We start from the raw sequence: 26,289 nt of genomic DNA, 5'->3' as shown, positions 1-26,289 counted from the left end.
AAGTTCACTGGATAAGACAAAGGGAGGGGATGGGGATGGGGAAGACAGTAGAATGAATGGGACATCACTTTCCTACGCTCATGTATGAACACCCGACCAGGGAAACTCCACATCATGTACAGTCACAAGAATGGGAAGGGACACTCCACGTATGTATGACATGTCAGATACACTCTGCTGACATGTGTAACTAGAAAGAGGTACACAAGGCCAGAAAGTCTAGAAACAGGGCAAAGTTGGACCCTGAGGTGAGAGCACACTGCTGCGCGGAGACAATGACGACACTCTAGCAGGAAGCAGGTAGCAGGCCTGACTGCAGTCCCTCCCTGGGCACACACAGACTAAGCGCAGCACTGCTCCCCACACTGAGGACACGCGTGGACCCACTCTCCCAGGCTGCCGTCTAGGACAGACAACATGCCATAGGACACGACCTCCTGCTGGAGACTGACCTGCCCAGCCAGGGGTCTCACTGCTGTCTGCCCACTGCCCTGCAAGCCTGACAAGTGTGCAGCAGCCTGCAGGTCCAGCAGAAGGACCACCTGGTCACAGCCTGTCTCCTGGTCCAAACATAAGGAGAGGGCAGTGAGGAGCACAAGTGAAACTGAGGACGAGCGATGGTGGGCAGGGACGGAGGCCCGGGTCAGCACCTGGCCTCGACCCAGAGATCTGTGTCCAGGGCAGACACAAACCTGCTTCCTGGACAGGCACTTGGACCCTGAGGACAGCCCACCCAGTGTCCCAGCCCTGCCTCTGCAGCAGCTCTCCTGTACCACTGGCAACAGCGGGTGCTTAGGAGAGGGCCGATTCCTGCCATCTGGTCAGGTGACTCCGTGTCCCCACCTCTCAACCCTGTGCAGGCCTCTAACTTGCTGAAGCCAATTTAACAAGATCAAAGAGACACTGAAGACTTTGACACTGAGCCCCCTGGGCACCTGTGGCTCCCACTCCTGCACTGAGAGCATCTCCAGGCGTATGGGGCGCACCCAGGCCTCATGGCCAGCCAGACCAGCAATGGCCACCCTACCCGATGGACAGGCTAGAGTGGGAGTCACTGTCACTTTAAGCCACTAAGTCTTGGGTGGTTTGTCACTGGGGAGGACAAGGCACCTGGAAGCAGAATACAACTGACTTATAATAAGACGCACTGAGCTCTGGCTCCCCGTGTAGCGCTCCTCAGCTGGTAACAGTGCAGAAGTGCCTGTCTAACTCAGGGCTCTGGGACAGCTGCTTTTCCAAGGGAACTCTCTAGTTTCTGGTGACCAGTCAAGTATGTCAAATACCAAAGATGATAGTTATATTTAATTAATAGAAACAATTATTTCAATTTATAACTCAAAAATAAATGCATGCTTTTTCCTTTTAGATCCTAGTTTTAGTTGATACAGACTATTAAGCAGCACAGAAAAGATGTTTTCAAAGCAAATCCTAAATAGTGTAATTATTTTTCTTTCAGTTTCTAAAAAAATTTTTAACACACATGTTAACAAGCCTAGACCTTAGTAAATAAATACCTTTGCCAGAGGGATGGCTGAACGGTGGAAATTCTTTCAAACATTTTGATTGGAAAAGATTTGGGAGGCTGGTGTCGTGGCCATGCCTGCAATCCCAGTGACTCAGGAGGCTAAGGCAGGAGGATTGCAAATTTGAGGCCAGCCTCAGCAACTCAATGAAGCCTTATGCAACTTAGTGAGACCCTGTCTCAAAATAAAAAATAAAAAGGGCTGGGGATGTGGCTCAGTGGTAAAATGTCCCTGAATTTAATTCCCAGTACCAAACTAAATAAATACGTAAGATTAAGATTTGGGAGCCCATGACCTATTTCAAAGGAGAATGATCCCAGAGCTGCCAGAAGTGCATCAGTGCTAGCCCTCCAGAGTTCAAAGGTCATCATTCAGCAGACTTTTGTGATGGGACAGTCACCACTGCCCTAATAAAATGAGATTGGTTTTCTTCTCAGATACAACCTTATACACCAGGCAAGGTGGCACACACCTGTAATCCCACAGACTCAGGAGGCTGAGGCAAGAGGATTTCAAGTTCGAAGCCAGCCTCAGTAATTTAGTGAGGCTCTAAGCACTTAGTTAACCCTGTCTCAAAATAAAAAATAAAAAGGGCTGGGGATAGAGTCGGTGGTAAAATGCCCCTGGGTTCAATCCCAGTACTCCCCCTACCCCGAAAGCAAACAATCAAAAACAGCAACAAAATTTAAACGAAAAGCACTTGAGTCTCAGCACTAGCCACCTATCATCCAATACTCCTCAAGGGGAAGGGTTCCAGGGAACACTGGCCCAGGTGCCAGCAGAGGACAGAATGTGGGCTCTCTCCAGCCTCCCAGCCCCCCCCTCAGCTCTCTGCAGTAGAGCACTGCTCACGGCCCACCGTAACTCAGCCCGCCTCTGACTTTCTGTGCAGCATCCTGACTCAATAGACACCTCTAGCACAGACACACCTCCTGAGAGAAGTCAAGATTGTTCTCTTGCTTGTATTTCTGTGGCATTAAAAATAGGAAAAGCTTTTAAAGATGTTACTTTAATTCAATATACAAATACTAGAAAAGAGAGAATGGATTTCTGTATTACAAATGAAAATACATTAGCAATTTTAAAAAAAGAACATTTGTCCTAATATCACTTAGAAAAGCAGAGAAAATGTTTTCTAACATACCATATGGGTCCAAAAGAAAACAGGGCGTAAGCAGGGCGCAGTGGCACATGCCTGTAATCCCATTGATCTGGGAGGCTGAGGCAGGAGGATTGCAAATTTGAGGCCAGCTTGGGCAACTTAGCAAGACCCTGTCTCAAAATAAAAAAGGGCTGGGATATAACTCAGTGGTACAGTATACCTGGGTTCAATCCCCAGTATCACAAGCCCCTCAAAAGGAAAAGAAAATAGTGTTACTGAAGTGTGTTTGTGTGTGTGTGTGTGTATAAAAATAAAATATTTACATATATATGTTACTTAAGTACATATGTATATATATAATTTTTTTTACTATGTCCAGTTATTTTTGCCAACATTATCAATACAATCTATAATCAGGAAATTTTTTCAGAATAAAAAAAAATTTATTGCTGACCTGGAAAAAGAAGTTATATGCTAACACCATGATAACACCTCCTGTATGCTGGGCTCTCACTTCCCACCAGCCTCCTGAGAGGAGAAGCTGAATCTGCATCCAGATGTGGATGTGACCCACCCAGGCAGCCAGGTGGGACCGGTCCACATGGGAGCAGCCTGGCTGCAACTGTGCCCTTCAACAGTCTCTTTAGCCAGCCTGTCAGAAGGGGAGAGTGGAAAGACCGAATCCTAGTGGAACTTTAGTTGAAAGAAAAAAAGAAGACCACTCTCACACTTGAGGAGAACTCAGTTTCAGTGTTCCCAAGGACTTCACTGAGTGTTCACCAAAGCCACTCTTGGCCAGCTTGATGAATGTACAAGACCTAGGTGGGGATGTAGCTCAGAGACCCAGTGCCTGCCTCGCATGTGCAATGCCCTAGGATCACTCCCCAGTACTGGGCAGGAGGGGGAGTCAAGCCTAGTGGCAGATATCATTCCAGTGTCTCAGCAGGCTGAGGTAGGAGGACCCAACTTTGAGAAAGCCTGGGCAACTTAGCAAGACCCTATCTCAAAAAATAAAATAAAAAGGGCTGAGGATTCTAGCTCAGTGATAGAGTGCTTCTGGGTTCAATCCCCAATATGGCAAGACAAACAAATACACCAACAGAACAGCAGAGCAGAGCTGACCAGCACTGGCCTAAGAAGGCCTCCTACATGCACCCCTTACCTCGGTGTCAAACGTCTCGACAGTGTTGTCCAGCAGCTTCACTCTGATGTGCAGGTGCTTCTCCTGCATTCTGGGTGACAACTTCTGCCCTGGTTCGAGGGTGCTCACTCCCAGGGGGGTCTGGGTGCTCAAGCGTATCCCTGCAGACTGCAGGACTCTGTACGTTCCTTCTATCTCCCCCATTCCTCCTCCGTTAAAAATGAAGAAAATGCTAAATAAAACAAAACACAGCAGAGAACTACTACTTTAGGTATTATTAAAACAATGTAAAAAACAATCATCAGGCACATGGGAACCAGAGTCTTCTTTTTTTTTAAATTTATTTTCTGGCTGGACACAATATCATCTTTATTTTATTTATTTATTTTTATGTGGTGCTGAGGTTCGAACCCAGGGCTTCACACATGCTAGGTGAGCGCTCTACCGCTGAGCCACAACCCCAGCCCCTGAGTATTCTTTCTGCAACTTCTGCAAGTCTTGAATTATATCAAAACAGAGTTAAAAAGATTATCTTTGAGCAGGACACGAAGGCACACACCCATTCCAGTTACTCAGGAGGCTGAGGCAGGAGGATTGCAAATTCAAGGCCAGTCTGGGCAAGTAAGCAAGACCCTGTCTCAAAATAAAAAACAGAAATGTGTTGGGGATGTGGCTCAGTGAGGGAGCTCCTCTGGGTTCAGTCTCCAACACCCCTTGCCCAAAATGTGTATATATAAATATATAGGGCTGGGGTTGTGGCTCAGTGGTAGAGCACTTGCTTAGCATGTGTGAGGCCCTGGGTTTGATACTCACCACCACATAAAGTAAAATAAAGACACTGTGTCTACCTATAACTAAAAAATAAATATTTTCAAAAAATTATATACGTGTGTGTATATACATATATATATACACACACATATCACATCTACCTATATGTATTTTACTCACACACATGAAAGTGCAGTATAAATAATAACAAACGTAACTCTCAATAATATTTCTCAGGTATTCTGGAAGCCAGGTATGTATATTAACTCACTGAACACCTGAGACCCAATTAACAAGTGACATCTTCCCTAACCATCTTCAAAACATCTTCTATTAATTTTAGTAACCTTTTATAAATTCTATCTCAGATGTATCTCAGTAGTAGAGCACTGGCCTAGCATGCACAAGGTCTCAGGTTTCACCTCCTCCTCTGCAAAAAACACACACTTCATGAACTTCCTATCCCCCCTCCCTTGCATGCCAACTAAATTGCTGCAGGTCTCCTGGCCTTCTCTTCTTTGTCAAGACAAACCTAATCAAGGACTTTTTACACTTGCATCAAGTTTGAAAAGCCTGTGGCTCACTGGCAACCAACTCCTACTGTGCACTTAACCCTGTCCCACAAAGCCCCCTTCCGACCCACCTGTGGGAGACAGGCACATGTGCACTGCATTCATCAAGCAAGAGCACACCACTGGGGAAGTGGAAAGACAGCAGGAGGAAACCCTCAGGCACGACATCTCTGCCAGGCGTGTCTCTCTGATTCCTCCAGAAACTGCTCAAAGGCTCTGGTTCCTACGGATATATTCTCATTTAATAAAAATAAAAAACCCTGTAGAATGTCCTTTCTTAAGAGTTGGAAAATTCAGCTCAAAAACTGGCGGAGGGATTGGGGGGTGTAACAAGGGGAGCCCACAGAGGGGAGGCTCAGGAGAGCATGTGAGGTGTCGCTGGCCTTTCTGCTCACTTTTTCTGTGCTCCTAACATTGCTCTTTTGTCTTTTATATGTAGACATTTTTAATATCTTTATTATTTATCTTTATGTGGTGCTGAGGATTGAACCCAGTGACTCACATGTGCGAGGCAAGTGCTCTACCACTGAGCCCCAGCCCCAGCCCCTGCTGTTTTCTTTTTTCGTAGTTACAGATGGATAGCATGTCTTTGTTTGTTTCTAACCCAGTGCCTCATGTGCGCGAGGCAAACACTGTGCCACTAAGCTACAGTTCCAGCCCCTAAAACTGCTCTTAAAAAAAAAAAAAAAAAGGAAAAGCCCACCAGGGAACACAGAAATGACAGAGACACCCAGGCTCTTGCTCTCCCGCAGCACGGGGAAATCAGCACGTGGCTCCCTGCAGAAACCACAGCCCCGATCCACAGTAAAGGGTGGTGCGCAACAAAAACCCACCTCCCTTGAAGACTGAAGGTGCTCCACCAGGAGGATCAGGAGTCAAACTTCTAGACTGACCAAAGAAAGCAGAACACCTGACGTTTTCTCCAAATTTGTCCAACATGCCTAAGACCCTCTGGGTGTTAGGAAGGAGTTTTCACGGTTGGTAACAACCCGATGGACTCTCTAGCTCATCCCTTGGCCCCGAGCAGCATTTCTGCTTCACTGAAATATAGAAGGAGGTGGAGCCTTCTTTCTTCTTTTTCTAAGCATGACTAACATTTTTTAGAATAAGCAACTAAGTGAGAAAGTTGGGAAACAAAATCAGTCTTGTATTCCATGGCAAGGTCAAAGAGCTGATTGGAAAAACAGGTGGCCAGGCTGACTGGCAGGCAGGGCACCCACACCATCCCAGGAGTAGATGGCATCCCACACCACCTCCCTGTACCTAGCTCACTGTCAGATGGACGCCAACAAGGCCGACCATCACAGAACCACAGAACCTGATGGGGACATGGCCCTCAGCACCAGAAAGGGCGTCGTTAACTCAAGGTGCTGGTGCTGCTGGGGCAGCTCACCAGCACTGCAACAGGCCCACAGGAATGGCACCTGTGGACAGCAAGGGCGGAGCCACCGTCTGGCGGTGGGAACCTGGGAGCCAGAGCACCCCAGTGGGTGAACTCAGCCACTTCTCCATGCCCAGCCCCAGCTTTTCACCTGGAAAATGGCAGGGGAGGGAAGGGCCCATCAGATCCTTTTCAACTCTAAAGGTCCAAGATTCTGTTCTAGCAGCTCAATGAGAAAATGAACTAAAAGTTGATGTGTCCTTGATTCCAACTAATAAAATAAACCAAATAAAATCATGTGACCACAGCCTTTCAACCCAGCATATGCAACAGTGCTGCAGAACAGGAAGACTCCTTCCAGCCAGCCTCCACAGCGCAGCAGGAACACCCAGCCAGGAGGGTTCCAGAGACATGGTCACGTTTGCCAACATTACCATTCTACTTTCACTCCCTAGTTTCTTTAATTGCCCCAACACTAAACTGATGTGTTTATGTCCTTTAGCACATTTTAGAGCTACCTACTGAGAAATTCTAACTGTGGGAAGCAAAATTCTAAATACTGAAGAATAAGTTTTAAAAGCTGAAATGAGTCCAGATAACTGGGGGGATCTCAACACTGTCTGGAGGGGTGAAGCCAACATGTGGATGTCAGCATCTTCATCCACAGAAGCAGTAAGATCTCTACGTTGTCTGCTGCTCTGTGAACAGCAAGGAACTAAGCCAGGTGCAAGGCATGTCAGTGTCACCCAAGGAGGACATATGTATTCATATGCAGAAAACTATGGAAGAATAGGCCAAAAACTAACAAAACTGGCCACCTCCCTACGGAGAAGGAAAGGAGCCGAGATGGTGAGTTGAGGAACTGTCTTCTTTAATAAACTGTGTTTAATAGTTCTGACTTAGGAAATTCATAAAAGTTCTCAGTATTTTAGAAAAGCCCTAAAAACCTAACAAAATGAAACCAAGATCCTCAATGTATATTAAGACAGTAGCTAAATTACCAGAAATTCACCTCTTGTGGTCTTAAAGTTCAGCGACTCAGTTCCCATGGAGAGTGAGACACCCTAAGGAATGAGTGTTCTTCCAGGTAACCCAGAGTGTGGTGGTTCTATAAGACAAGTGGCCTGCTGAAGGACGAACAGACACTATCAGAGACACATCTGCAATGACTATGTGAGTACTAGTCACTATTTAAATGCTGAGACCACTCGGATGCTAGATGACATTCAGAAGTTAGTGTCACCTTCCACCCGTTTCACTGGTCACATGGCCATGTAAGGGGGAAAAGTCCCTATTCCTTAGAGATAGAGACAAATTCAGGATAAATAAACTGTTCTACTCAATGAGTTGGGGATCCATGGATGAGGTATGTGGGGTGGAAGGCTGCCATATGGTGACGATTGAGAATGGACACATGGACTGTGGTATACTCCTGTACTTCTGTGACTCTTTAGAAGCAAAAAAAGAAAAAAAAAACAACAAAAACAAAACAAAAACCCCCAAAACAATTCCAGCAACAATTTGATGTACACATACAAAAAATGAGAAGCTCCAAACTAATAAATGCTGGCCCAGTCCCACACTTTCCATGGGAGCCGCTGCCCAGGGGATACAGCTGTTCGCTGGTGGTTACACCCCCAATCTGTGAAGGCGAGACTGGCACCCACAGCTCCAGATCCAATAGGCTACTGTGGAGGTTTTTCAAGATGAAAAAACACCCAACAAAAACTTCAATTTAAAGAACTGTTGCTGGGCGTGGTGGTACAGGCCTGTAATCCCAGTGGCTCAGGAGGCTGGCGCAGGAAGATCAAGAGTTCAAAGTCAGCCTCTGCAAAAGCAAAGCGCTAAGCAACTCAGTGAGACCCTGTCTTTAAATAAAATACAAAATAGGGCTGGGGATGTGGCTTAGTGGTCAAGTGCCCTTGAGTTCAATCCTCAATTACCCACCCCCCAATTGTCCTTCTTATTTCCATTTTATTTCAGTTACTGTATTTTCACTAAAATTCCTATTTGTTTTTGTTCTTTATGTCTCCTATTTTTATTTATTTAATCCTGTCTATACTTCTATACTGCCTATGTTTCAAGAGTAGCTTTACTTCTTGGAATATTCTAATAGCTGCTTAGAGGGTTTTTTTAGCTGGGTGTGGTGGCACACACCTATAATCCCTGCTACTCAAGAGGCTGAGACAAGAGGGTCGCAAGTTTGAGGTCAGCCTGAGAAACTTAAGGGGATCCTGTCTCAAAATAAAAAGTAAAAAGGGCTGGGGGTGTAGCTTAGTGGTATAGTACTCCCGGATTCAATCCCCAGTACCAGAAAAATTAAATAAAAATAAAGAATATATATATTTTTTGTAGCCTTAACAAGTTATACCACAATTCAGCATCTTAAAACAAGCACTTTCTATCATCTCATGATTTCTGTGGGTCAGAAGTCTGGGTGCAGAGGGCTCACCAGAGTTTTTGGCTCAGGGTCTCAGGAGGCCGAGTCAAGGGTCAGCTGGCCAGGGGTCCTACCTAGGTGCTCTGAGGGAGAATGCCCCGTCAGGCTTGCTGGGTTCTGTGTGGGTGCAGGAATGAGATCTCTACTTCCTCCTGGCTATCAGCTGCTGGTCATTCTCAGACATGCCTCAGTTCATAGCAGTTCCATCTTCCTCCATCTCTCTGGCAGAAGGGTCTGCCAACCAGCTGGAAACAGACCCTGCTCCTAAGAGCTCGTGTAATCACATGTGCCCACTGGAGAGTCCAGGCTGATTAGTTACAACTGTAAAGTGCTTTTGCCATGAACAGTAAAGGAGGTAAAGGTCACAGGGGTCACAATCCTGAAGACCACCTAGTCTGACACAGATCAACCCAACATTCTTATCACCTATGTTTTCTTAAGAAAAGATTATTTTCCTGGTTCTTTTTTTTTAATATATATTTTTTAGTTGTAGTTGGATACGATGCCTTTATTTTATTTATATATATTTTATGTGGTTCTGAGGATCCACCCAGCACCCTGCACGTGCTAGACAAGCGCTGCACCGCTGAGCCCCAGCCCCTTTCCTGGTTCTTTGTATGTATTCTGGACTGTGTCCTGGGTCTTTTGAACGTTCTGCTGTTGGACACTGTGGTTCTCATTTAAAGCCTACAGGAAATGTTGGTATTCATGCTGAGCAGGCAGTTGGCCTGGATTGGTTCAGGTCACAAGTGCCAACCAGTCTTCTGTGGAATGCGGTCTCAGTGTCACCCAATCTTCACAGCCTCAGCAGTATTCTCAGCAATGTCCCATTTGCCCAAGTGGCCAGCTGGCTACAGGGCAGTGACCTATCTCTTGGTTTTCTGTTTCTAAGCTGTTTTCAGGGTGAGCCCACCCCCCACCTCTGCACTGAATCTCTAAGTTCCCAGAACTTGTTCAGGGACCACCTAACCCAACCCCGTCTCTCTCTCCGGTCTCCCTGGGTACTTCCCAGTCCTCCTGACAAATATCTGGGACTTTACTTAACCTGCCCTGACACACTCTTTTTGTGACTGCACCTTGCCTGGGAAAGAGCCACAGGTGGGAAGAAAGGAGAGAAACAACTGCCACAGTTCCTGGCAGGAGGCCGGGAGGAGGAGGGCAACCAAGGTGGCTTTCTCCCACCTGCTCTGCTGGAAGCCTTCCCTGCAGCCTTCCCGGTCCTTACAGCCCGAGTCCCAGCCAGGGCCTGTGGAGGAGGACGGAGCTCACTATGGGGTCAGCCTTCTGCAGTGCTGCTCCCCACAAGTCCAGGAGTCAGGGCTTGTCACTGGGAGGGCAGGGCAGAGTGTGCCTCCCACTCACATGCATTTTAAGACGTGTTCATGGTGGTGGTCACTGGAAGAAGGGGATTTTGTTCCCTTCTTCCCAATTTTCTCTTCCAATTGCCTTCAGTGATGGCTGGAAGCTGCCACAGGGGAACCAAGCACCCCTTCACCACTGTGTGTGTGTGTGAACTGTGGGCACTGAGCGCACAGGGTGGACTGAACCACGTCGCCGGGTCTCGCTCTGGTCTTTTCGCTTGCTCTGCCATGATCAATCCCCACAAGCTCATGAGACGGGTGTGGCCTTCCCAGATGTCAGTTGACCTGCTGACAGCAGACATCATGAAGCTAGATTCAACCCCCTGAAACCTGACCCCTCGCCTCATTTGAATGGCTTCTCCCCAATAAAAGGGTTCAGCACATGCTCTCTCACACACTCTCTCTCTTCCCATGGACCCCTAAGGTCAGAGGAGCTGTCCCTGGACCGAAAGGCATCTCTGTCTTTTGTGTGGTTATTTTGTGCAGCCCAGTTCATCAGGAGTGACCCTGAGTGTTTGAGTTGTGAGAAAAGTGACAAGTGATAAGTCTGTTACTTGAAGCCAGATGGCTTCTTGCAGATGCTGGTAGTACGTGGCTTCAAGTCTAACCTGAGGGGTGCTACCTACATCATGCTCCTGCCTACCTTCCAGGGGAAGCAAGAGTAACCGCCATGTCTTTAACACTCAGACAGTAGGACTTGTTCCCATTCAACATACCTCTTATTAACTACTACTGAAGAAACTAGAATTGTAATGATAGAGGGAGTAGATTTAGTAAAGCCTCATACTTTAAACTATTTCTAAAATCACGCCCCTTTTCTGAAACATATTCTCACTGGATGCTCTAAGATGCAATACATGCCATCATTCCAAACCACACTGGGCTACCTGGCTTCAAGCACAGGCATCTGAGTACAAGGCCAGTCTGGTTTGGGTCCCAGGCTTCACACACAGGCTCCCCCGAGGTCTTGGGGAGGCCCCGAGTCAAGCTCCACTGCAGTCACCCTTTGTCTCTCTTCTCTGTATGCCAGGTAGTCTGCAGGGGAGGTTGGCATTCCTAAGATCCAGCTAAGGGCACACTGAGGGGAGCACATTTATGCTGTACGCAGTTACCTCTGTGCACATCTAAGGGATTACCAGTGTATGAACTTTTGGTTGACAAGGGTAACTTAGAGGAGGAAATGTTCAGTTTGGTTCAGTTTCAGAGGTTTAGCAGATGGTGGGCCAACTCGATGGCTCTGGGCCCAAGGGGAGGCAGAAAAACATGGTAGAAGGGTGCTGCTCTGCTCAAGGAAGTCAGGGAGCATAGAAAAAGGGGGAGGAGCTGTAGGAAAGGCGAGCCCTTTAGGGCAGCTTCTAGTGACCCACCTCCTTTGGCCAAGCCCTGCCTGCCCACAGTTACCCCTCAGTCCATTCAAATTAGGATGGACTGATCAGATTAGAGCTCTTACTCGTTAATCACTTACCCCTGAATATTCCCCCACACATACAGGCACTTTTGGGGAACACCTCACATCCAAATCTTAACAACCAAGGATACTGCTATCAATCACCCCGTATACCACCAGGGCTTCATTCATTACACGGTGCAAGGCTGGGGTCCTGAGGTGACATGAAATGGGCCCAATGGCAACTGGCAGGAGAAGTGCATGGGCAGTGGAAAAGAAGCCTGGGTGGACTGAATGCAGGAGCCAGATGCTCATCTGTGGACATCACCCTCCTCCATGTGAACTGTAGCATACAAGTCAGTTCTCCGTGGGCAAAACAGCGGTCTTTGATGTACAATTACCAGTACGTCTTGGATGTGCATTTTTTTTTTCTTCAATGAAATTGTGGAAAATAAAATGAATCAACTATGTTTCTGGAACTCAAGACTTTAGAAGTCACTACAAAAAACAAATGTTCTATATATATAAAATAATGCCTTATGCATCCTAACAATAATAAAAACTCATCAACTCTGTTGGAGGAGTCAATGAAGTCTGTTTTCTTACTGTCATACAAAAAGGCAACTAGTAACCCGGAGCCCAAAAAAAAGTATCATAGAAATACATCAGTTAACTATCAGACACTTTTCTCAATTATATCTGTATTACTGGTCAGCTTTTTCAAAACTGTACTAATGTATTTTTTCTCATGCTAAACAATGCGTATTTTCTAGACTAATTTTTATTTGCAACTTTATATTTCTTTTTTAAAAAGACCACCCCCCCACCTTAATAACTGTATGTGTTTCATACAGGGCCCAGAAACCTGATAGAATCTGAAATGCTTTTAAACATTTACTGAGCACCTCTTCTCAATCAAGAAGGACTAAGTGCTTAGGTGTTGAGGGCACCTGGCATTTTGCCAGAGGGAGTGGTTGAGAGGTGACACCAGCGAGCCATTGAGATGACGATGGTTAAGTTAAGCTGTGTATTCAGTTGTATATAGACTCCTGCTGTCCGCCTCTGGCGCCTGACTACTTTGGAGTACTCCCTTTGGAGTTCTCCCGGGGATTCCTGGGGAGTTGGTTGGTGAAGTTCCTCTGGAAGGGCCAGGTGGGTGGCCTGTGTGGGAGTTGGGGCAATAAAGTAGTTCCTGTTTGAACCTACAAGTGCCTCGTGGAGGCTCGGTTATTTTGTGCCCAGCCAGACTGTGGCACTTAGGGATATAGGAGCTCCTAACAGAGTTCCCTCCAGTACAGTGGGCCAAGGTAAGGCAGTTGCTGAACCCGGAGGAATCACCGGAGAAAGTAAAGCAAGGGTGGCAGACAACAATCCGGCAGGTGGAAAGACTGGAGGAGGCCTCACCAAAAAGACCACAGGAAAGGCCTCAAGAATGTCCTGGCACTCCTGATGGCAGCTACCACATCCTGAGGGACCACCCCTGCTGGGAGCCCATGCCAAACCCTTTACTTACAATCTTTCTTACTACTGCTCACAAGGACTGCACAGTTGGCTTTATTCCCACAGCTACAGCTCAAGGAACTCAGGCTCAGAAAAGTGAATGATTTGGTGCATACTCAGCTCCACCAGGAGCCTCAACCCCACTCATGGAGTGCACTGGGCACCCGGGGAGAGGTGTTTAACCAGAGGCAAGTGAGTGAGCCACCAGGGCCACATGCCCACTGCAGTCCCAGACAGCCAAAAGAAAGGGGAAGAGGCCACTGCTAGCCTGACCTGCACTGGGAACAATGGAGTTCTTCCCAGGCACTGCAGCGGGTCTGGGCCTCACAGGGATTGGGAAACCAGGTAGACAAAGGGCTCAGTGTGTGCACAGGCAGGTGAAAGGCTGAGTGTGGTGGGGCCCCAAGACAACTGAGAGGAATGGGGCTGCAACCTGAGTTGGGCTGTGAGGACTCCAGTGGATCAAGGGATGGAATCTAAGACATGAAGCAGGGTTTGCACCTGGGACGTGGCTTCTATTTTGAGAGGCAATCGGGAGGACATGCTGGCCAAGGGAGAGAGGAGGTGAAGCAAGACTCATCACTGTACCCTACCACATTACTGTGCCCCTCTGCTTTTGAATTTTAAAATAGCAATAAACTAAAACACCAGTTTAGGGGGAAAAACCCTCTGACTAAAAAGCTTCTTACATCCCTAACTTCCTCCTGATCTTATCTATGTCCTCACATATTTTTTAGAACATAATAGTTACTGTATACTCTACCACGCGGCCTGCGCAGTGGTTTCATTAATGAGGTTCTGGCATTAAGTTAGTTAGAAGAGATCAAAATAAAACACACAAACCAGTACCTTATTTTACATTGCTAGGTCCAAGACGGCTCGCCTCCCTGGTTCCCGCCTCTAGCCGCCCAGCAGGGCAGCGAGGATTACTCTGGGCTAGCAGGAGAGAGAGAGAGCGAACACGCCGGGGAGTAGCCTTTTATTTGGGGGACAAGAGATTCAGGGGAGAATTCCATCCAATGAAGGTTGAGGGGGGGCTGCACTCCAAGGTCAGGGCCAGTGATTGGGTCTCCGGGGTCAGTGGTCACGCACACCCCCACACGGATGGGCTCTCTCATCAGGAAAGGGTCGGGATAGCTCGGACACAGCCAGAGCGCCTCAGGCCCTTAACGGGAGTCACCCAAACACGTGTCAGCATGGCTCCCCACAGTATACTCCATTTTACTTTTTAGGTTAAGGCTTAATTTTAAGCACATTTCTATGGATCAAAATGGTTTAAATTTTGCTTGGAGGAAGGACAGGAATGGGTTTGTCAAATTATGTTCATTGGTCAAAAAACACTGGTTCGTTCATCAGATTGTTTTCAAAACTGGGATTCCCAAAGCAAAATCTTGATCACATACTGCTAGTTGCTCTCCACATATACCAGACTAGAATCACCAACATAAACATTCCCCAGAAAACTGCCAAGCACTAGACTTTACCATATTAAGTTCTATGGGACTCAGCTTTTAAACCCCCTTTGTCAAGGATGAAACCAGACCCCTGCATTGACAAAGATACTAATAAATGACTTAACACATCCTGATCTTTTTTTTTTTTATTTTGGTACTGGGGATTGAACTCAGGGTCACTTGACCACTAAGCCACATCCCCAGCCCCATTTTGTATTTTATTTAGAGACAGGGTCTCACTGAGTTGCTTAGCACCTCACTTTTGCCAAGGCTGGCTCTGAACTTTTGATTTTCCTGCCTCAGCCTCCTGAGCCACTGGGATCACAGGCTTGCGCCACGGTGCCCAGCAACACACCCTGATCTAAACAATGGAGTTCTGCCTACCAGGGAGCACTAGGTTGTATGTACAATGCTTGTGGTGAGTGAGTAAAAGGGGAAGCAGGTGAACTGATAGGTGAGCTGGTGAAGGGAAAAAATGCACAGAGTGAAAATGTAAGCCATATAAGAGAAATGTGTACTGTCTGGTGTGACCACAGGCAGGCCCTCTTTGGAAAGAAAAAAGGAAACAGAATTCCTTGGGACCAAGTGGATTTAAACAGGCTCTTATGGAATGATCCATGCATTAATCTTTGCTTTGGCAACTGCGTTCCTATCTTCCCTCTAAGCAAGGTAACTCAATTCTATTCTTTTTCATTGTTTTTTTTCCCCCCTCTCTTTTGGTAAATAACCAGGGTTAGCCAATTCTACTGTCTACTCAGATGATTTTTTTCACAATTACTGACATTTATTAAGCATCTACTATGTGCCAGGAACAATGCTTATAGGTTTTTAAAATTGACTCTTACTCTTCACAAAGACCCTGTGTGGCAGGTAAATTCTGCACTAATTTTATGGATAAGGCAGGAATCAATGAATATATCTTATGTCAACTTCCTCTTTGGGAAAAGAACGGATAGAAAGGAACCTACTGACCTATTAAGAACATCCCTGCTATGTACATGAGCAGAAAGTTCTGCAGTTCAGCCAAACGCACTGTCAGCATCCAGTTCAGGAGTGGCAGCCAAGTGGTGACCAACCGGGGCAGAGGAAGGGCACAGGAGAACCAGAGATGGGTGTCGCCTGGCTTTGCAAACCACCCAAGGTGCCACCCTGATCCTGCCAGTCCACTTCTCTGAGCCTCCCTTTCTTGTACTTTTAAAAAGGACTGTGAAACCTGGGCATGTCTCCTTGGAATGCTTTGGGTGAACCGACTAAACAACAGGCACAGTTCTACACATATCTCACGGGGTTCAGGAACCCACAACCGAAGGTTACTTCCTCTACGTGCCCCTACCTCAAACATCCTCTCCCCGCTCTCTGGCACTGAGAAAACGCGGTCCACCCTGCCGGCCACTGGAAAGTCACCTATCGTTTCACAGCGTCGGACAGAAGAGCTCTCCCTTCAAGATTCCGCCCTGGAACGCAGGTCTCTGCATCCTCTCCTTCAGTGACACCTCCACCCCACTCCACAGACTCGCGCTGGTGACGCTGAAGTGGCGACGCGGGGGCGGGATTCGGGTCCCCTTTCCACCTCTCCCTGAGGAGGCGCCCCTGGCTTACGAGTTTGGAGTCCAGGCGGAGGAAAGGCCGCACGCCCTGCGGGCTTCCACCTGGGGCTCCTGGCGCTGCTCCTGGGGGCCGCAGGTCCCTGGGGACAGCACGGCCACGGCCCCGCCCCGGGGACCGGCCGGTCTGGCCCAGAGGGAGCCCTGACGAGCCGCCGCGCCGGCGAAGGCCTCAGAGACGGGCGTGGACTTTCCCCGGCGGCCCGCCGAGGGCCTCGAGCCTCGGCCTCCGCCGCCCGCCCGCTCAGCCAGGCCTAGCTGGCCGGCCCGCGGACCAGGCCGCCGCCCTCCCTCCGTCCCTCCCGCGCGCGCCGCGTCCTCACCGGGCCTGCCAGGCCTGCGCCGCCGCCCGCCGCGGACGTTGCCCGCGCCAGCGCCGCCCGCTCTCGTCCGCTCAGCCGCCGCCGCCCCCGCGGCGGACGCGCAGCCGATTGGCCCGCGGGGCGCCGGGGCGGGGCTCCGCGGAACACACGTCGAGCGCGGCACCCAGTCCTGATGGGTGAGGCGACGGGGAAGGGGCGGGACGAAGGGGACACCGCGGTCGGCCGCAAATCTCCGCAGAGCGTTGGCTCGCTGGGCGGGGCCTCACCCAGAGGGGACTCTGGCCTGGGCGGGGCCTCGGCTCGCTGGGCGGGGCCTCGGCTTGGGGAGTGGACTCGGACCTGGGCGGGGCCTCGGCTCAATAGACGAAGTTGGCGCTGGGCCGTGGGTCTCCTCCGGCTAGACCCTCCTGGCTTCCCCACCCTCTTCCCCAGCTCTGGCCGCCAGCCTCCTTCCTAACCCAGTCCCGGTGCACCCCTCTGGGGCCACTGGACGGTGGCCCAGGGATAGTTGGAGCCACTGAAGGGCAGCACAGAAGACAGGCCGCGCGTCGACGGAGGCCTGAGATACTGCCACGGGGAACTGCAGTCGCCCTCTGGCCTTGGGATCCCACCAGGGAGTAGAAATGGAGACCAGACCCTCAATCTTCTATGCCTGCGACTCACAGCAGCGCTCTTCTCCCTGGGGATTAATTGAATCAACGTGGCAGCCTTCAAGATCTTGCCCAAACTTGCAGCTGTCCTCGCACTTAAACAATCAAGGGACTTAATCCAGGGGCGACCTGCAAGCTTCAAGTGAGTGCTCCGGCTTTGTGAGGGAAACCCAACCATTTCCCCCAGGACAAGATGGGAGGAACGAACCCTGGCTTCCAGCGAGGCAGCCTCGGGGTCCGAAGACCTGAAGGATACATGGAAACTGCTGACCGGTCGGATTACCCCAGTGTCCCCCATGGCCAGAACCACTGCTCCAACCTAGTGACATAGCTGGCTCTGGCTGTGCTGGCGAAAGGGAAGGTGAGGAAGGGGTGAAGGAGCCAAGCAGGCAAGGAACTGGAATGGCCAGAGCTTCACTACTCGGGGGACTCAGTGTGCCACTCAGGAGGAACTGGCAGGAGGACAGGGGCCGAGCAAGCCCTCAGATGATGGGGGTCAGTGAGCTGCCCATGGGGCTTGAGGCCTGGGCTTGGAGGCACTCAGCCACCCAGACCAGGATCAAGTCCAGGTTTCCAAAGTTTCCTTCAATAAAGTTGTAGAGAATTCACAGTACATCTCTTAAAAACGTACAAGAGCCAGGTGCAGTGGTGCAAGCCTGTAATCCCAGCAGCTCTGGAGGCTGAGGCAGGAAGATTGTTAAGTTCAAAGCCAGCCTCAGCAACAGCAAGGTACTTAACAACTCAGTGAGACCCTGTCTCTAAATAAAATACAAAATAGGGCTAGGGATGTGGCTCAGTAGTCGAGTGCCCTGAATTCAATTAAAAAAATTGCCATAGAAATTTCTTCTTGGATACTTTTCCAATAGTCATCTATCTCTACAGTTAGTAATAGTTATTGCTATATCTTTTAATTGATACAACGTGTCAGTGACCACTTATCCATCTTATCAGTGCTAATTCTTTTTTTTTTTTTAATTTATTTTTTAGTTTTTGGCGGACACAACATCTTTGTTTGTATGTGGTGCTGAGGATCGAACCCGGGCCGCACGCATGCCAAGCGAGTGCGCTACCGCTTGAGCCACATCTCCAGCCTCAAAGTGCTAATTCTTACTAGGTGATCTCCTACTGTCTGTACAGATGATCTGATCACCTTAAATAGTTCCTGTGCAGTCCACCTTCTTTTGGGCTGGGATCTCTAATGTGAAGTTATCCAGTGCAGATGCTGTTGATAGAAATCGGCTTCATCATTTATACACAGATGCTTTGGGGGCTTTGCATAGTCCCCCCAAGACCTCATGCCTTCCCTTGTAAAGAAGCAGTGATGAGTACTACTCTCAATATTTAAACAATAGTGCTTTATTTTAAAAAAGGTTAGTTTAAATGCATACAAAATTGCTGTGTAAATTGATCTCAAAAATATTTCTATAGGTAAGATCTCAGTAAGAGCAATTATCTAGTAGAGAAAGTGTATGTTTAGATTTGGATAACAAAATAAAATGGGATTCAAAAGAGTGACACCCTGTAGACCTCCTGGCCCACACCCCACCATCAGGTGGCACCTAGCACTAAGCAGCACTTTGACCCAAACACACAGGGCTTACACTGCTTGAAAATGCTTTTAGTAACTTTTTCCATAAGTGTCAAGATAACCCAGATCATCAACTGCCTTCCAGTGGTCTGGAACTGCTCGTGATAATGTGAGGGGCAAAGCAGGCGGGAAAACGGAGCGACCTCCTGCAATACACCTTCATAACCAGCGTTTTGACCATCACATCTTATTTTTTTTCCTGGCCAAAACAAAACAAGCCTTCCCCCCAAATCACTTTCTCTCATCAAACACTTTCTTCAGTTCAACTCCTCCTGAGCTGGCTCGCTCCCTCCGTAACCGTCATCTCTTGTCCCATCCCTCTGGGGTCAACTCTCCTGGCGCTGGGAGAAGTGGAGAGAAAGTGTCTGCTGAAGAGTCCCACTGGCAGCAGGAGGAATGGGAAGGGCAGGAAAGCTAAGGCCCCACGCATAGCAGGACACCCAGTGTAACTATGGTGGACACCTGTCTAGCAGCCTGCAGGACAGACTTAAAATGCCTTTCATTCTAACCACAAGATGAAGGAAAGATGATGGCTGAAAATAGGTAAGACAGTCATAATGACCCCAATTAACCATTGCTGAGGTGGGTTATTTCACACTTGCAGTTACAGAAATACATGAAAGTGCAGTATAAAATTTCTAAAAATTGGATTCTTTAAAAATTTTTTTAATTTAGGTGAGAAAAAATAGTTTTCTGACTCACTGTGCCAAGAAGCTTGCAGCAGCACAAAGCTGGGGTTCGCTGCTGTGCTCTCCACAGTGCAGCCCAGCAGCGTCTGCAGCGCCTACAGGACAAGTGTCCACAGGGGAGTTCCCTGCACAGGTGTTAAAAATGACCTAGCATCAGAATCCAAAGTGCTCTTCAAACCCACGCCTAAAGCCTGTTTTTACAAGTTGTTCAAGTGTAAACGTATCTCTTTAGGTGACTCTGTTTTCTACTTGGTTAAAAGATAACTGTGCAGATTAACAGTATTGAACTATAGCAGCAAAACTGGCTTTAGGTGTTTGTTGTGCACAAATATAAAATGAAGGAAGAGTCTCCATGTGGAGCGACTGCACAGCTTTCTGTCACAGGCACACGGCTACCACCAAGGAACACTCCTGGTAAATCAATGTTCTAGATGTCAAGAGTGCTCATCAATGACTAATCAGGCCAACTGAATCAAGGGGATTCAATATTAATTACACACTCTGATACTTGGAAATCAATTCTAATATTAGTGGTTAGTTAAGGAAGAAAACAAAAGTGAGCGTTTACCTCATGAAGTATAAAGTATAACATAGCAGTGAAATACAAATGTTAAAAGTACTTCATACAAAACACACCAATAGTTTAAAAAAATTAAATTCTCAGGCACAGGTATTGTAAATGTGGATGGGCACCCTTCTAAGGATCTTATGGAAAGTTGCGATGTGGCATTCATCAGGAATGTGTTCTTCTTTGTATCCAAGAGTGTTTTCTGGAAAAGCAAAACAGATTTAAGAAGGAATGAAGCAATGCTTGCTGCTTTGGTCACAGACAATACTATTTCTTTGCACAACAAAGGCCATAGATTGAGCAAAAGGATGGGCTTACAAGACCGGAGAGTTATCTAAATCAAGATGTCAATATGCTGAGCGTGGGGAAGCACTCCTGTAATTCTAGCAGCTCAGGAGGCTGAGGCAGGAGGGCCACAAGTTCAAAACCAGCCTGGGTAACTTACAAAGGCCCTAAGCAACTTAGCAAGACCCTGTCTCAAAATAAAATGTAAAAAGGGGTGGTGGTGTGGCTCAGTGATTTAAGTGCCCCTGGGTTCAATCCCGATACCAAAAAAAAAAAAAAAAAAAGGCATTTGTGAGACGCTTGGAACGTGGAAGCACTGAAAAACTGAAAAATACCCAGAAATGAAAATGTCCACGACCTCATAAAGTTTCTACAAGGGAAGCAGCCAGACCAGAGACCACAAGCAAGCACTGTCATTTCCTCCTGCTCAAGGGAGTCACTCCTGGAGTCCTGGCTTCTCTCCATGAGTCCTCCATCTGGTCAGGTGCAACCCTGGTCACACAGAGCCAGCTTTTGGAGGCAAGAGCCCTGTTCTAGTGAGGTGCCTGTAGGCTAGGCACATCAGACCCTTGCAGCAGTACTGACTTGGGACTCACAGAGGTCCCCCAGGTGATGAGAGGGCAGCGACACCCAGCCAGGTTCGTGGGGACAGGCAGTGCCTTTACAGGAACTTGTCAAGCCAGTCTTACTGTCAAACCTTCCCCAGGAAGCTGCAGAAGGCAGGGGCACTGCTTTAGTGACCAGGGACCCAGTAAGTCCTCCTGGCCCTTCCGTAGCCACCCATCCTTCTGCTGTGGAGGTCTGGGGAATCCTTGCTTTCTGTCTTACCTACACACGTTTCAGCTAATGTTATGGTTTGAATGTGAGGGGTCTCCCAGAAGCTCACGAGAGACAGTGCAAGAGGGTTCAGAGGAGAAATGACTGGGTTGTGAGTATCAATCCCCTCCCTGATAGGGATCAACTGAGTGGTAACGGAGGTGGGGTGTGGCTGGAGGAGGTGGATCCCTGGGGGCATGGCTTTAGGGTCTATATTTGTATCTGGTAAGTGGAGACCTCTCTTTCTGCTTCCTGAACACTGTGTGAGCTGCTTCCCTGGCCAGGCTCTACTGCCATGATGTCCTGCCCTACCTTGAGCCCAGAGAAATGGAGCTGGCCTTGTATGGACTAAGATGTCTGAACCGTGAGCCCATTTACTTTTCCTTCTCTACAGTTTTGTTGTAGGGTCCTTTTAGTCATAGCAGCGAGAAGCTGAATGAACAGCTAAACTCCACGATTTGCCTCATGCCTCCAGGATGAGGTCCTGAGACTGCAGCGAAGACTTTCTCCCTAATGTCCAGCTTTCTTCCGAAGATCTCTCCCACCTCAGACTCATTCATGCCCTGCCTGCGCCATCTGTTTGTCTCCATGTGATTTTCTTTTTGGGACCCTTAAGCCTTTATCTGATGTTGCCTATCATCCTTTCCTCTGTGAGCTGATGGGAGTGAACCTCTGCCTTTCTAGTCCTGAGGTCCCTGGTGTCTGCAGGATCCTGTTCACTAATTACTGATGGTTGAACAGAGCTGCCTTGAAAACCTAGAGGCCAGCCATCCTCGGCAAGGGGACCTTGGTCTATCTGCGTGGCTCCCCACACCATGGCCCAGCCATCCTTAGCAAGGGCACCTCAATCTATCTGCATGACATCTTTACTTTGGATCTACACGAGCTATCTTAACAACACTTAACACTTTTTATACCCTTAAAGACAGATTATCAACATTAACAAATTTCTAATTGTATGGCTAATGAAAGTATTGACAAATTTTCTTCTGAGTCACATTTGTAAGCTCAGAAAATATTAAACATCTTTACTAGATGGCAGGTGGCAGTGCACTTTAGAAGCACTCCTCTCATTTAGGGCTAATGATGTTATCCACGTAAGACTTAAGGAGGAGCCTGTCATATTCAAGGTGAACCAACAGTGAGATCCCTCAGAAACAGATGCCTGCCGGACACCAGGGACTCTGAGAGGTTACAATGCACACGTCACCTCACACGTGGTGCCCGAGCGCCCCGCTGTCCCCGTCACCGCCTTGCATCTGCATCTGCATCTGCGCCTGCATCCTCGCAATCATCTCTTGCATACGGCGGAGCTAGGGAGACAGTACAAGCCAGACCTGTGACTGTTCAGTCTTTCAACATTACCCGTGCTGCTCTGTGGTTCCCCAAACACTAGACGTGTTAAGACAGGAGGAATTCTCACAAACCAGCAAAGGACCAGCAGTGTAACAGAAAACCATGTAGACAATGAAAGAACACAGTTCAAGGGAGATGCAGATATTATCAACAGAGCAGTAACTTAAGAAAAATAAGGGGCTGGGGATGTGGCTCAAGCGGTAGTGCTCTCGCCTCGCATGTGTGCGGCCCGGGTTCGATCCTCAGCACCACATACAAAGATGTTGTGTCCGCCAAAAACTAAAAAATAAATATTAAAAATTCTCTCTCTCTCTCACTCTCTCTCCTCTCTCACTCTCTCTTTAAAAAAAGAAAAAGAAAAATAAGGCAACGAGATATTTTTTAACCTAAAAGGTGGGTCAGTGGGGTATGGGAAAGAGTATGTTCCTCTGAAGGGCCAGGAGGTCAGAGCTAGGAAGAGTGGATTTGTCCGTCTTGACCCTTACTGATTTTCATCACTAAAACTTTTACTCAAATTTTCTTCAGGTAACTTTGTGGTGATGGCTGCAACATTTAACTATTTGATCCACACTGGGTTGATTTACCCAAAGATGCGAGTCTTCTGTTTTCCAAAGGCCAGTCTATTGTGGCCAAACCACTACTGAACACCTGCACTCCACTCTCCAGCAGGCCTGGGGCACCTTTGCCAAAGGACATGCTGACATCCCTCATTTACCTCTAGATGCCATGTGGGTGGCCAAGGCTCATCTGGGCCTCTGGACCAGTAAGGCAAGCCTCTTGTCATTAGTCCAGTTTTTAGAGAGCTTCCCGAACCTCCCATGCGTATTCTTCAAAGCAAACATGAGGATGACTGAATCGGCCCTCACTCGAGGGAGAACAATGAACACAGACAGCCAGGCCACAGGCTCTGACAGAGCTGAAGTCAGAGGTCAACTTAGAGCACTGTAACCCTGCACTGTCTTCCCACCTACAAACCTGCACGTCTATCATAATCTTTAAAAATCTTCTCAGTAAAATTTTTCAATTTCTTTCCCCAGAAATCCTACTTATTTTTTCTCAATTTTTTGATAACTAATGCCAGTGGCAGTTTTATTTTATTTTCTAGTTACTATTAATGTATGGAAAGAATTATTTTTAAACATTTCATAAAAATCAGCCACATTATTGTTTCTATGCTTTTTAGCTAAATTACTAGATGCGATTAAATACATAAAATGGGTATATTATATATTAAATTATAACAAGCTAATTACAGATGATGTTTGGATATAAACCAAACAGCTGCAGTTGTAAGAAGAGCATTTTCTACTTACTTCAGCTTCCTTTTCCAGCAAGATCTGATCTTTATTCATGTCCTCGTTCTCCACTTTCCTAAGAGTGGAGAGAAATGACAATGGTATCATTACAAGAAGCACAGTGGGTTGCTTTTATTATAGATAACCAAGGAAAAAATTCACTTTAGAATTCTGAGAAACACCTACTTGAATTTATATATTTTTATCATTTTTAAAAATTAAAGACATAAAAAAAGGGAACAGGAAGAAGAAAAGCATAAACGCCAGGCGGTGAGCAGCTCAGGAGACTCCCTGCCCCAAGCTGGAGTGACGACACGTCTCCTCTCAAGAACACTCCTGCAGAGGTGCAAGGTCAGTCAGTGTGTTGAAGGAGCAGGACATGAGCAGGTCAGAACTGGCCCACAGGATGGAGGCCGCTCCCTCAGTACACAGAGGCCCAGAGCCCAGTAGGAAAGGCCTCTCCACCGCTGCCTCCTGCCTCTAGAACTTTGATTAATAACTGGTTCCCACGTCAACATGATAAATGAGATCTTAATATATACCTCATGCATGCTCACAATTCATCGTTAAAAAGAACATATTTTAGATGAACTAGATACACGAAATATTTAACAACTGCTATATTTCCACTTATTTGTTCATTAAACTCTGTTCTAAGCAGAAAACAGAGCTGCTTTAGAAGTACCACCAATATAAGCTCTGGCCTTCATAGAGAGAGAGAGAGGGAGGGAGAGAGGAAGCGTGTGTGCACTGCTGGGGATTCAATGCAGAGCTCTGGGCATATTAGGCAAGTGCTCTATCACTGAGCTACATCCCCAGCTCTTTCTAATTTTCATTTTGAGACAAGGTATTGCTACGTTGCCCAGACTGGCCTTGAATTCAGGGTATTCCTCAGTCTCCCAAGTAGCTGGGATTAGGGGGTGTGTGCCCAGCCATTTTTTTCCTCTCCCTTCAAGGCTAGAAAAGCATGATTTGATTAAAGTAGCAGCAACTCCACTGAATAATTGGTTTTTTTTTTGGTACCAGGGATTGAACTCAGGGGGCACTTGACCACTGAGCCATATCCCCAGCCCTGTTTTATTTAGAGGGAGTGTCTTGCTGAGTTGCTTAGCACTGCACTTTTGCTGAGACTGGCTTTGAACTTATGATCCTCCTGTCTCAGCCTCCCCAGCTGCTGGGATGACAGGTGTGCACCACCGAACCTGGCTTTCCCTTGAACAGTGTTGAAGTAGGAAGCTCATGTTGCTTAGTGAAAGCTGAGACACATGGGTGGGGGGGGGGACAACGGGACAGCACTTCAGGGGAGACAGTGGGATCACCTGCCGCCTCTCTTGAGCCTCTCGGAACGGAAGTTTTCATAGTGAAGGTCCTGGGTCACCTCCTGGAGGTCCTGCATGTGAGTGCTGGAAGAGAAAAGGCATACACAAAAGTAGCTCATGCCAGCCTCAGGGGGACCACACCCCGCTCACAGCGCCCTGTGGACCATGTGGTAATGGTGCACAAGGAAACTGCTCATCCAGCACAACAGCACCCTTAGACCATGTCGTAAAGGTGCGTAGGTTGCTGGAATTTCCCAAGGAAACATGGCTGTAGAAATATCTAGTGAGGTGTGGCTCTCCTCTTGCTACCATAGTCAACAGTGCACCAACACCCAGGAGGCCTGGTGTGCCCTGCACTGTCCTCTGCCATAGGGAATGCTAGTCCCTGCAGGAGTTCATGGCCACTGGAGAGACCAGATGCAGAGAGGTAGAGGGTTTTAGGTGGATGATGTCCAAAGTAGAATGCACATTCTAAAAGATCTTTAGGAGGAACAGGCAATTGCTCTTTTATCAGAGTAAGATCCCCTATTTTTCTTATGGTGAATGGTACTTTGGCCCAGTTTTTCTAAGCGCTCAGAGCAGACATTCCCACTCAGTCCTGTTTACGCAGGATGGGGGCTCACTCTGAGATCACGTATCAGTGCTGAGGTGGGGACTGTCTCGCTCTGTGCTCAGGGTCCATGCCCCACAACGGGGGTCCACAGAGCCCAGGGCTGGACGAGTGTTCTCTGACGGCTCACAGTGCATCGCATCATTCTAAAGACAGCCTGGATGGTCACAGCTCACTGGCTTCCACTTGCTAAAAACTGCTATGCTGAGACAGAGGAGCACACACAAGCAACGTTCAACTCACCCAAACCCCTCTGAAGCATTCTAATAGACACAGATCTTAAAAAAAAAAACAGAAGGCGGCACCAAGAAGGGGTGACCTGGAAATGCTGAGCGCTGCTGTCCTGCACATGCTTCCACACAGGAGCTCAAATATCACACTGCACCCACAAGCAGGTACAAGTACACGTTAACAAAAAGAACTGCATCTCCGGCAAGATGCTTTCATTCAGGAATAACGGTAATGGACACAGGCTACTTACTGCAGGTGAAATTTATGTTTAAGGGGCGTAAAGCCTATTTCTCTAGTCAAGTGTACTGTACTTGTCAAGTGAG

At 47.7% G+C, this 26,289-nt stretch overlaps 2 protein-coding genes across 15 annotated transcripts in view; both read right to left on the bottom strand.

Moving 5' to 3' along the window:
- The window catches only part of FARP2 (FERM, ARH/RhoGEF and pleckstrin domain protein 2), a 94,742-nt gene extending 78,053 nt beyond the window's left edge, over positions 1–16,689 (bottom strand). For 3 of the 12 annotated variants that reach the window (XM_081261026.1, XM_081261027.1, XM_081261018.1), the window contains exons 1-3: positions 16,560–16,577; positions 5,181–5,332; positions 3,788–3,998 (exon numbers count right to left, since the gene is read on the bottom strand). In XM_081261026.1, the coding sequence (XP_081117152.1) occupies positions 3,788–3,970 (183 nt within the window). In that variant the 5' untranslated portion in view covers positions 3,971–3,998; positions 5,181–5,332; positions 16,560–16,577. Of the gene's footprint in view, positions 1–3,787; positions 3,999–4,325; positions 4,371–5,180; positions 5,333–5,942; positions 7,931–16,559 lie in introns of those variants that run through there. The other 9 variants (XM_081261019.1, XM_081261020.1, XM_081261017.1 and 6 more) reach the window with 5 other exon arrangements.
- Positions 16,690–18,984: 2,295 nt separating this feature from the next.
- The window catches only part of SEPTIN2 (septin 2), a 36,772-nt gene continuing 29,467 nt past the window's right edge, over positions 18,985–26,289 (bottom strand). For all 3 annotated transcript variants that reach the window (XM_081261035.1, XM_081261034.1, XM_081261033.1), the window contains 4 exons: positions 25,126–25,209; positions 23,825–23,882; positions 22,366–22,468; positions 18,985–20,256 (listed from right to left, as the gene is read on the bottom strand). In XM_081261035.1, coding sequence (XP_081117161.1) covers positions 22,367–22,468; positions 23,825–23,882; positions 25,126–25,209 — 244 coding nt within the window. In that variant the 3' untranslated portion in view covers positions 18,985–20,256; position 22,366. The remainder of the gene's footprint in view (positions 20,257–22,365; positions 22,469–23,824; positions 23,883–25,125; positions 25,210–26,289) is intronic.

Source organism: Spermophilus citellus (assembly GCF_964194105.1).
Source record: "Spermophilus citellus genome assembly, chromosome: 11".
Lineage (NCBI taxonomy): Eukaryota > Metazoa > Chordata > Mammalia > Rodentia > Sciuridae > Spermophilus > Spermophilus citellus.
Note: the sequence above shows the minus strand (reverse complement) of the source record. Positions and strands in the feature narration are given on the sequence as shown.